The following is a 12,813-nucleotide window of genomic DNA, read 5'->3' on the forward strand; positions in this document are numbered from 1 at the left end:
GATTTTGACAACTGATGTGTGACGGGACTGTGTTATTGTCAAATGATTGATAAAATAGCATTGTTATTGCTTACGTCTAGATACTGAACCTAGTTTCAAAAATGAAGGCACGTAATTTTTTTTTATCAGTTCCGAATAAAATTTATATGATATGTTATCATTTTTATATGATATATTTTAAGCAGAAAAAAATTAATGACGCGTTATAAAAAAGTAAGAATCTCTACTAAGCGAAACATATGTTTCATAGGTATTATGAAAGGCCAACTCTTTATGAAATAAAAAATAATCCTCATAACGAACATTCTGAAACCTCGGCCAACTAATTTAATTACAAATTAGCCTTTGAGCCGTTTGAATATAGTTTCATGTATTTACGCGCCAGGTTTCGTCAACATCAACAGTATCTGGCATCAAACAAACATTTTGATGACTGTTTAATCTCGCAAAATGCGAGGCATGTATAGAACTATGTTCGCCTAAACTCGGACGATGTAAAATTATCAGCGGCACCTTACGTAAATATGTCGGCAAGAAATTCGCTTTGAACCCTTTCAGGCCCTTTGTTGTCCAACTAAAACTATTCTCAGTTAATCCCTGGATAAACAGTGCTTGTTAATAAATTAACGTGTTATTAATATATGTTACTGTGACCCTATGGTTGGCAGGTGTCCCTTCGGGGTCTGTACCAAATTCTGTTTTATGCCCTACAAAGCTATGGGCAAGAAACGCTAATTTCGGGTCAACTGTAAATATTGTAGGTATCCCCAGCTTTTTGCCCGCTCGTTAATAAATTAGGATTCGGTTGCTTTGTTTGATTTTGCTATGCTGTTTGCTGAATTTCATTTATTACAGGTAAAGATTTGTAAGTAACTAAATGACAGAATATTATTAGCATTTGAAGAATCTATTTTCGTTTCAAAAACAGAATTACATTTTTTAAACCTGGACAGATCGCTAGATTTTGTGTCTCTAAACGGTGGCTCTCCACTCACAGGAGTTCTTGAATCGCATTATGCCGAATCATAACCGACAAAAATCAATCAATTTCAGTATCATCCAACCTACAATGCTCCACAAAAGTTGTCGCCAGTATCAATTTCAAAAATGGAATCACAATCCTTCAAAAATGGAATAACAATTTTTAAACCTAGAAAGAACACTATGTATTCTTGTAGACTTGTCAACGTAGGCTCGTGGCAATTACCCGCGCGTCCCTCCAAACAGTGGCGCTCCACTCACAATGGCCTCTCGAGTCGCGCTGTAACGAATCCACTACTTGTATCAGTCGCGTTGCTTGATTGTTTGCGCGTTCAGCGACGCCGGGTAATGACGTGTGTAGGGGTCATTAGCTGGCGTTCTTCACGCCTACAGCCTATGTATTGTGCTGTAATGATCAGGTTTCAATGCGGATTTTGAGTTATACTATATGAAATGGTCATCATCACACTTTATCACATTTAGTGGTTATAGTTAAATATTCTTTATATCAACATTAGTGTTGTGTATTAATTCAGCATTAGTATGTGGTTTCGTCAGCTTAAATTCGCCATGTCGATTTCTCAGATAAAATCCTATTTTGAATCTTCAACATACATAAGTCATTTCAGCAAAATCAATGACACTTTTTAATCCGAACAATCACACGAATTTTCAAAATCTGATAATAAATAAATCAAAATCGCCCCGGTGTGGAGTGGCCACCATCTTGAAGTCAACAAGGCCGTTTGGACCCGGGTCTTTGCTGCACCGTTATTAAAATCTCGTGGAACAATCGAGTCGAAAGCGCACTTCCGCGGTCCCAGTACACACTTGGATGCTGTGCTGTGACACCTAAAGGATTCCGCCATTTTGTTCAGACGCCATGAGACCAGTCTTGTATACGCAATTTTTCATTATGAAATAAGAATATATTTAAGCTATGTAAAATGTCATTTTCTGGCCAAATAAAAACTGAAGCCAAATATTGATTGAGAGTGGCACCACCCAAGTGAATAGATTAGGCTAAAAATATTTTGAATGGAATTTGAGTACAAAATTAACTATGAAACGTTAACGAAGCTTTGAATCTGGATCCATCAAGGGATATGACTACAAAACCACTTCGCGATGTAAGAATATTTATGGATGATTTTAATTTTATTCATTAACGTTTAATTTTAATCAAATGAGCTGGAGTTTGAACGTACACCAATGCACGAAATTAATACAGAGGTCTTGCCAAATGCCCCGAACAATCATTGCGGGATAATTATAATGCCACTCCAACAACTAAAGGACTCTCGGAAATTTGATTCTTTCTCTATTCCGCGAGACTGTTACCGAACCACTCTTTGTATGCAGTCCACGGTTCTCAATTGTATTTGAGAAATGCGAATTATGGTGAAAACTAAATTACAATACGGGTGACATCGAAATTGAAATGAAATCATATTGAAATGAAAGGTATAGTCTTCTATGGCGGTCAGGGAAGAAAAACTAATGAAAATGTTGAAATCAGTTACAGCATACAGCTTCCATGTGACGCTGTATGCTGTAGCTGTCCGGGGGCCTTCGAGTATCTCAACTCTTAGCTTTGTCTGTTCTTCTTAAGAAGTACGTAAGACAGATGTTTAGGTACAATACCATTCTATTTGATATAATCGTGTAAAAAATGTTTATATTCAAAACAAGACTGGCTTAATATCGTCTATGTCTACAGCAAAAAATTGCTATTTTCGTTCAATTTACACCAAATACTCTTATTTATTCTTGCCGATAAATCTCAACTAACCATCCTGCGAATAAATTCTTCACGATCCCACCCAATACATTGTCACATTCAGGTCGCTACTAAATAAACTGCGACCGATGTCACACCCAGTTAATAATAGACTTAATAGCGACCTACATTCACCTATTGTTCAAAGATGCTCCACGTCACCCTAAGAACAGGTAATGACGTTATTTATTGGCACTAAACGAACATCCAGGCGCACAAAGATTCTAACAGCCTCCGTACAGGGATCTTAAGATAGGGTTGCCATAATCGACCAAAACTTTACGTGGAATTTAACTTCGTTAAATTTCGAAGGATCTGTGATTTTATAACTGGCTGCGAGCTTGGCGTTAAGCCCTTTTGGTAATGTTGTCGTTGCTTATCCCTATCAGCTGTCAGGGCTTTTTGTCCCTTAGTTGATTCGAACTCCACGGAATGATATGCTGTGGTCCTATTCTAATGAGTGACTTGCGCAGTTACCACACGATTTTTGGGGACACAATCACGGGACATGTTATAATATGGGACAGGATGGTCCAAATCGGTGACAGTCCAGTATATACGGTACGTATGGCAACCCTATTCATAAAGGGCGATAATTTGATAGTTGAAGACTTTGAGTACGGTAACAGCAACTATTCGAGAAGTTTCCGTGTACCACGGCTTTGTTGCTTAAGGATGCTAGCTTGTTAATGACTCTAAGTTCAATAATCTTGATTAGTAACAATGTTCAGTCGAGAGGTTAGTGTTAAACGGTTTATTACGAATATTAACCTCACCCACATTAGCAACTTGGCTTTTTAAGATTTTAAACCTCATCCAAACTTATGATTTGGCTTTTTGTTTAAGATTTGTGTAATTGTTGAAAAAACATTCAAGTTTAACGCATAAAATCAACTTATCAATATGAAATAATAAAATATAAAGAGAGTTCATTATATTTTTTTATATTTAACTATCGTCCCGCCTCGGCATCGCACGAGATCCATAAACCATCGGAATAAATTGTCTAAAAACAGTAAAAACTGTATCAAAATCCACTGCGTGGTCAAAAAGAAGAAAGCTTGGAAACAGACAGACGCGGAGGACAACTTTGTTATACTATGTAGTGTACATACGATACTTTATGAAATAAAAAATTTTAAGCAAGCCTGTTCTCTTGGTTCAAACCAATTTTCCAGAGTAAATTTATCAGTAAATCCTTTACAATCCTCTCAACTATCTCCACATATCTATTAAACATCAACACGGCTTCTTGTATCGATAGTTGGTCCTTCGTGTCCGGATTAAGACTACCCTCACAAGGATTTACTTGCCCGAAGCGAATTGGCCCTTCTTTGTCTAACCCGATTGGAGTTACGCCTCTGGGACAGGTGTGGGCTTCCTTAGGACGATTTTAATTAATAATGTCCCAATAGTGTGTTGGTTAGTGATTTATCGAGTTGGTTTCGGGGCTTATGCACGCTCGAGCGGTTTTACTCCTTTGAGCGAATTTGCGTTCAGTGGGAAGTCTTTACGCTACTAGCTTGAGGCGAGATACGAATGTGTATCCAATAAGTGGCCGGGGCAGTGAACAAAGCTAGAGAAAGCTGTGATGAAACACGTTTCATTTATAATTTCATAATAATCATATGCAACCCGAAAGTTTCCAATGGGAAAAGTTAAACTTCATTCGGTCAATAGCTGCTCTAGCGATACCTAAAATTAGTGGATAAATAAAATTTAATAAATATTTTTTCATACTGACATGTTGTAATTTTAAACCGTGCGAATTCGGAATTAAAACTTTAAAAATATTCATCCTAACACTGCTATTGACAACATTACTCTCAGTTTTTAAACAACCAAACATAAATAACATTTCGCACATAATATTTACAGTCGGCACTCCATCCGCCGCGGTGCACTCACTAAAACCAAAATGGCGTTATGTAAAGCGTGCATCGCGACAGAATACTTGAGACTCGTTCTTTTGCCGCCAGAGAGTGTCGTTGGTGGCATTAAATCTTAATAAAATCCCTCATGCATTGCCATGGTGCTCTTTGATTTCTCACTTGGCAAACCTCGTCGTGGTATCAAAGAAAATCAACTCTTTTCATTGCGCGCCGATAGAATGTTTACAAAGACCGAGGTATAATTGATCCCCGCGCGCTTTTAAAGACTGATAGCTGCGAATGTTGAGGGTTCTGTTATGTATTTTTTATTGATGTTGCTATTTACTTGGATTACATGATGGGTATTTAGGTTTTTCTATTAGTAGCGATGCTTTTTCAATAAAATGGCGTTGATGTACTGTCGAGTGTGTTATTGAAAAATATAATCGACAAAAGATTGAGATAAATGCCTAACTATAACAACCAATGATAACATCTGTTGTAATAGTATATCGTGACAACATTATGAATCGTGATGTGATTCATCATATCTAGTACGTGCAGCAACAGCAGAAATAACACAAACAACAATTGTCAATAATGTTAATTTCGTAACACACGGTCAAACAAGTAAATTCGTGACGTAAAATCAACAGTACAAAAAAGAACACGGCTAACAAAGTACCCATTAAAAAGTTAAAGAAATAGTATAAAAAAAATGGAACAACAGGCTGAAAGGAACCCCAAGCTGACAGACGGGAGAGATGCAATTCCAAGGACCCGTATACACTGGACAGTGTACCTTCAATTTACTAATACAAATAAGCGCGACCTGCTTGCAGAGGAGTCTGTCATAGAAAGACTACGAAATTTCACTATTTATACTTTCCTTTCTGATATCAGGATCGTTGGCTTTTAAATTGTATAATGTGACTTATAATGAGAACTGATTCTAGGACCATTATATTATCCAAATAATGGTCCTGGGTCTATAAACTTGTTTTAAATTTGTTGAGGTTTTATTGTTTCTGAAATAAAGTTTTGTCAAAAAATTATCTATTGACACGTTTTTCAGATATATTGTCCTTGAAATTATTTAGTGCATTATATAAATATTACGGAATTAATATTTTCTACTACATGAATGAGTTCAATGAATATTATTTTTGTTCATCTGTCATTTTAGATGTGAAAATTCAACAGAAACATTTATCATTTGTAATATATATAATAGATGTGCCTCTGTACTATATCACCTCTGTTGGTCCTTCAGGGTTACTGGCGACGTTTTCAAAGGACCTATTGTGCTCTCCCTCAATCGAGGCCCCGATTATTGGAAAGAAAACACTCTCATCTATATTTTAAATAATGATCAGGGCACGAGCGACGAACAATTGGGCGGTTTGGGGTTGATAGATTGCAGGATACCGGCAATAAAGCCCTTTGTGGACGTGTCAAATGTCGTGCAAGAGGGTTTAGTGTTCGTGTTTTAGCGATGTTAAGGTATTTTCCTTTTTTATTCGGAGAAAGCGACATTGTTTAAGATATGCTTTATCAATGGATAGGACGGAAAATGTTGGTTTTAAAAATCTTCCGTGCTCGTTTTAACTTTGATTTCAAGATTTGATTTCATAATATTCAGTTACATCAATCATTCAAGTTTAAATTGTAAAAGATATAAATTTGCATTACGAATCAACTACGTAGATGATTTTTACAAAATTGCGTAATGATTGTCCGTCCTAACATCCATCCCAAAACAGGGTGTATCATCATCGGCTTAACATGATCAGTTAATGAACACCCCTGGGCTTACATATTCGCAACCGTCGGGGTGGGGTAGGGGGGGAGAACCCGTCTTAGTGGAACGTCTTGAGGCGCTGAATTAAAATTATAGAAAGCACGAACGAAATGGAAGGTTCGCTGCAATTAATGGAGCTTTGACGTGATACAGATGGTATTTTAAAAAATAATAACTATGTAATTGCTTTTGCACTGCAGTGGGATTCAAATAACTATAAAAACAATAGATTTTTTATAGGGATTTTATATACTTTAGCCAAAAGCATTTTATCTCATCTCTGAAACTTTCAAATCTAATATAATAAATATGATAATGACAAATACAAATACTTTTATAATTTTGGTCGAGTCGAATAGTTACATATCAACCAAAGAAGATAATTTATCTTGTCTGCTCACATTAGATTCTAAAAAATATCAAATCAGAAACATGTTAAAATCTAATTAGTAGATATCCAACCCACCCAATAAAAGCCTAAACCGATTTACTATTCCTAACAGGACAGGTAAAACACACCAACAGGGAGAAAACAACTTTGCAAGTTAGTTCGCAACCAATCTTGGCGCTGCGATAAATAAGCCCACAATCGGAACAAATGGACAACTGGCAAATTAAACCCAGCGCTTCGTTCCGATGCCCATACATTAGGCACATCGATCTAACACGACTGAGCATGTCTAAACAAAGCGGAATGGTTGCCAGCACGCGAAACTCTTTTGGGCGAATTTTGGGAACTTTGCAAATTCGACTGAGATGCGAGGGCGTTAAAGTTTGTTGTTAGGTATGTATCATTGCCTTTATTCAAGATTTCAGGATAACAAACATTTACGTAGTGAACTAACAGAACGGTGAAGGAAAACGCTTAATTTTAATGTAAAAGTACGTAGAGAAGTACGTTTACTAGCTCCTTTTATAGTGCAATAATAATCTAAATAGATTTAGTTATTTGAGATTTCTTCCTAGCCAATAATTATGAAGGAGCTACGCCTTGAAGCACTTAAAGAAGGTATTCAACGTGAAGGAAAGACTGAGCAAAAATTACATACATCCAAACATTACAACTCCAAAAGCAATAATACAGTTTTCCCAAGATTCACTTACTCCATCGGAACGCAATCGAACATAATATCAACAAGATAAACTGTCCCGCAGAGACAATATATCTCTGCCCTGCTGTTGACGTCATAAGTTATTGGTATCTCAGGAGTATTGGTGCCGATTGCGAGCCCTTCGTTTGGGGAGATACAAATAAATCGACTCTATTCTGTTTGCAAGACGATAGAACTGTTTATTTATAAAACTATGAAATTGTACGTTCTGACTGCATTTCAGAGTACCGAAGTTTTTTCGAATATATTTTGAAAATGAAATCCGTAAAGCACCAACAGCAGAAAGTTTGTTACAAATTCCTGTTTATACTAATTAGAAATACGTTATTAGAAGTTTAGTCGTCATTTGATGAAAGCCAAGAAAAAACTACCGTCCAACTATTAGCATAATATATACTGATGTACATAATACACACAGCTACAATAGAAGCATTCCACCTGAAGCCATACATCCTCAGGCTGAAAAGCAGCAACATACACGAGTACAAACAAAGAAATCGCATGTTCCCGACATCCGCACGGCGTCCGGCGCACAGTAAATTTACATTCCCCGCCATCCATCCCAGAAGTCCATCCGGGTTGCTAATAAAACGATCTTGAGGCTGGAGGAAAACGTCTTAGCTGACGGTCTTGGCGACAAGCGATAGCGAATTTTATCACGGTTTATAAAATTTTAAACACAGAAAATACAAGTGGAATCATTAGGTCAGTATAATATTTTTCGATAGAATAAAAGACCATTGAAGACGACAAAGAAAAACAAGACACTACAACGCCGACAAGAGCTTGTTCTTGATCAAAAATATTCATTTATTTATGTGGTACCAATTCAAATTCAGGTCGAACAAAAAGTACAACGTTAAATACATTTCTGCAAAACAAGTATAATAAGTATATTATATATATGTAAAATTCTGCCCATTCACTGTCTTCTGTCTGTGCTTTCCCGGTTTCTTTCTTAGCCAAAAGACCTAGGGTCCGGTGCCTACTTTTCCTTATCCACACATAGCACACAAGTAAAACTTCGCTAATTCTCATTCCCTAAATACCATCCGAAACAGTAGCAGCCTGTCTCGAGATATACGCCGAAGGGCACCAATCTTCGGCCGCCTGTTTACAGGTTGATGCTATCTAGTAATTGTGACAATATTTGCTCAGCATTTACGCGTAGGAGGCGGGCAGGTTAATTGCTGGGACACATAGATTAAGGTTTTAAGTAAGGTCGAAGTTTGTGGCCAACTTATTAAATCGAAGGGTGATCGTGCGGGCAAAATAGCTTTAGTTCATCCCATCCCTTATTTAAAAGATTTATCAGTGTCGTTTATGTAATGAAGTTGAAGATAACGCGAGGAGGGAAGAAATATGGTTCTTGTGAGTAAATTGGGTGAGATGAGGCGGACATTAGAGTATCAGTTAAGATCTGCAATGCATGACTAATGAGAATACGTGCCGTTGTCTATTTAGGAAATGATATGCATAAAGAGAATGATGATAACGTTGATGTTGGTAAAAATAAGGTTGTATGGTAAGATTTTCTTTGGGGTTCTTGTTATAAGATTTGTTCGCAAATATATCTACACATATGGAAGAACCGTTAATGTTAATGGTATTGGAATTTTCCTGGTCCACAGATAATAATCAAACTATGCTAAGAGTGACTTTATGTAGATGACGTTATAAACATAAGCATACTAATATATTTACAACTATATAAATCAACACAAGACATGAAGATTTTTAAATGTTTTCGTGGTAAAACCAACATAGAAACAAAAAACGGAATCACCCCGTAGATGGTCCACATTCCGTTAGATTTAAGAGTTTCTCGGCCCAAACGGGTAAGGTGGGAAGTACACCTAAGTTCAGATTAACAATCCGTCCGGGCTAAAGGGCAGTTGGCCGAAGGGCATGGATATCGATATAAATTGCCCTGTTTATTCTATATACGTATACTTAGAGTGGATTTGGAGGAACTATGTTTTTGTCATTGCAATACCATGAGGTTTAAGATTATTTGATGAACATCAGGCTTGACAAAAGGACATTAATTTACTATCTACTTTTTATAAATAGTAACTTTCTAATTTTATATATACTTTCAGTTTCACAGACATTGAAACGTAGACAGAGAAAAACGAAAGATGACTACCTATGTCTGTCTATACATCGTCACATTTTTCGTTTCCACCAGAAAGAGGTATATGCGAGAAGAAAAGGGACAGAGGCGCAATCGTTTGTCCCACATCCTGTGCCCGAATTTGCAGCTTATCTTGGCGTTTTGTATGAAATAAGCAGGAAATTACAATTTGATTTGGTTACGCCAGTTCGTTGTATATAGTTTTCTTTATCTTTGCGTTTTAATCGAGTCTATTGTTTTTCCATGTAGATTGCCAAAAGCTAAAGCCTCGGTCGAGTCAAGGGCTCAATTAGAGTACGAATCAGGACTATCAATAACATCTAAACAATGAACACGTTACATTGAAAAGAGGTCGATGCCTAACCTCCATTAATCTCACTTGAACGTTGCCACAGAATTAATTATCCCTTGACCATACGATTTAATGGGCTTCCCTAGGGACCTTGGGGTTTCCGATTAAATCACTACTTCTCATTGGCCGATTTATAGTGAGTATCCTGGGCGCTGAATGGCTTTACGGGCAATTGAATGCCACTTCGCGAATTGGTTTGATTTGTCGGAGATAACACGGTTTCTTTCCGTGTTCCGGCGATACGTCTTACCCGTTTCAGATGTGAAATAATGTAGGTAATATATATATAAGAAATATTGTAGCTGTGTAGTCGATAGAATAATGTCACGAATTGTGGCGTGTGCTTTCCGTCCTAGAACAGGACTACTCCAAATCCTCCCGTGTATATAACGAGGCGACAACATGTTCAGATATGTTGACGCGTAAGCAATGATACATGTTAAATAATGTCTAATGAAATTCCCAAAGAGGGTGGAAGTTCGGTAGGCGGCCGGTCGTAAAATCACAGCAGGATCAAAAAAGGCTTTATTTTTCACTCGAACTCTAGACTTGGGGTCGACACAGCCGAAAAGGAAACTCAGAACATGCGAGGTTGAGATAAATGATAGAACATGGATTCACATCCATGATCTACCTCAGAAGATGTTTAAAATGTTTAAAACTTTCACCCCCATTGTGTAGAAATTCCCAAAACTATCTTCTTTTCGTCTCTTTGCCGGAGGATTCGCCCGCGTAATTTATATTTACATCTATACCTTCCCACAAAATTTCAAGAAGATTGGTCAAGTAGATAGAGTTTGAAGAGGTAACAAACAAACAAAACTTACTTTCACATTTATAATATTAGATAGGATTAGGATATGTATATTCACGTACCTTTGAACAAAATTTCTGACAAACTATTTGTCCTTAATCCTTAGTTAGTAGTTAATAGTTGTATATATATAAAGAGGAATATGTTCTTGATTTGGTATTGGCTTTTCAAATGATATTCATAGGTGAACAATACATATTCACATCCACTTACCTGTGAACAAAATATACTCAAATAGTAAATTATTTAGAATAAAAGAATTTTTGACAACCTTATATTCATCATGACTTGTCATATACAAAATATTAGATGGCTGATGATATCTGCTCCAAAGTTTAGTTGCAAATTATCACCCGCAATGAACACAATTACATACATAATCTCACACCTACGCTTGTTCCCGGTGACTTTCTTAAAAACTCGTAAAATACATTTTTTTTATGATGACTGATTCAGTGTTTCAATGAGTGACTATGTATAAATTTATGTGTTATGACTAATCGCTAAAGGGCTATTAAGCTCTAAATATCATTTAAATTAAATACTCTCATTGGAAAATTACTGTTTTGCCAAATGACGCCATTAATAATTTCAAAGACAGTAATAATTTCAATCTGTTTATTGCAGAGAAACGAGGCCCATTGCATTTGCAATGCAATTTGTTACTATTGTCATTATTATACTGGTAGCTGACTGCTGGTGAGTAGGTGACAAGTTAACAACCTAGTTCCAAAAACTTTAACCTACAGATGCAGACAACGAGTTTGATTTGTTTTGCCAATTTCGAGTTTTAAGCTGTATTGTATCAATTATTTATCGATGGAGCCCGAAGTAGGATTGTATTGTATTTCTTCTTAGCGGGTCAACTTGGCTAAATTTGTAAGGACCAATATGACGTCACTTTTCTATCTATCGAAACATTGTTATTAAGAATAGGTTTAAAAGCTACATTCATTTTCAAATAAGTGTCACAAAACTGCTGTTCTAAAAGCATGGTTAGGAGATTTAGTAACTTAAAATAATTAAAGTTATATGTATTTGTATACACAGAGTGCTGTGTATACTGTGCAGTTGTTTATAAAAGAAAATGTATATTCAGATTAGAAACTTGATAAATTGTAAGAGTAACAATAAATCGCGATAAAAAACCTGCGACAAATAGCGTACTTAGTAAGTATTAGGGGATTAGTATGTTGATGTGAACAGAACGAATGTCAACATAACCTCAAATATAAGTATGGACTTATTTCATGCCGGTTTTAATAACTTTTGACATAAAGCAAAAAAAAATAATGTAATTACCTGATACGGTGTTTCTTCAGCATGTTCTTCCAGATGCTTCAGGTTTAAAGTGAATAAACAGTTTTCTTTTGAGTTCCAAGCGTACAAAACATCATCTCGCAACTCTAGCAAATTACGCAATTTCCCACTTTGATTTTCTGTTAAACTGTCCTTAATGTCGGCAAAAATTTTATGGTTAGCTAATTTACTCTCGTATAACCGCGAATCCATCGTAAAAATTAATTTCAAACAGAAAAATCGCTTGTTTTGGCACTAAAGTTATGAAAATACTGACTGACAATGAACATGAAATTTTGATATTGACAGATGACAGCGCGCGGTAATAGACATTTAACTTAATTTTACCTGATTTTGGAAATCTAAGCTTTATTGTTCACCATTATGGTTGGTATTGAATTACTTTCATATTGCGTTTAGATTAGTATTACGGAAAGAAAAACATTGTTTTTTTTTTTATCAGTGATTATGATTGAACTGCATTGCATCTCTAAAAAGGTTGGAACGAACGGTCGATTAATTTGTATTAAGCATGTTTTAAACTATTGTGCTAGGTTGCATGGACAGAACATAATAGGTTAATCAATTTTGTAAAGATTTTTAGACAAAAGTGAAAAACGAAATGTATAGGTCCTACTTCAATGGTCGAAGAAAATCTGATAAAAT

The 12,813-nt window shown here is 36.1% G+C and overlaps 1 protein-coding gene across 1 annotated transcript in view; it reads right to left on the reverse strand.

Moving 5' to 3' along the window:
* Positions 1–12,429, reverse strand: part of mbo (members only) — a 119,767-nt gene extending 107,338 nt beyond the window's left edge. The window contains exon 1 of the mRNA XM_053761455.2: positions 12,151–12,429. Coding sequence (XP_053617430.1) covers positions 12,151–12,360 — 210 coding nt within the window. The 5' untranslated portion in view covers positions 12,361–12,429. The remainder of the gene's footprint in view (positions 1–12,150) is intronic.
* Positions 12,430–12,813: the final 384 nt, after the last annotated feature.

Source organism: Plodia interpunctella, chromosome 21 (genome assembly GCF_027563975.2).
Source record: "Plodia interpunctella isolate USDA-ARS_2022_Savannah chromosome 21, ilPloInte3.2, whole genome shotgun sequence".
Classification (NCBI taxonomy): Eukaryota; Metazoa; Arthropoda; class Insecta; order Lepidoptera; family Pyralidae; genus Plodia; species Plodia interpunctella.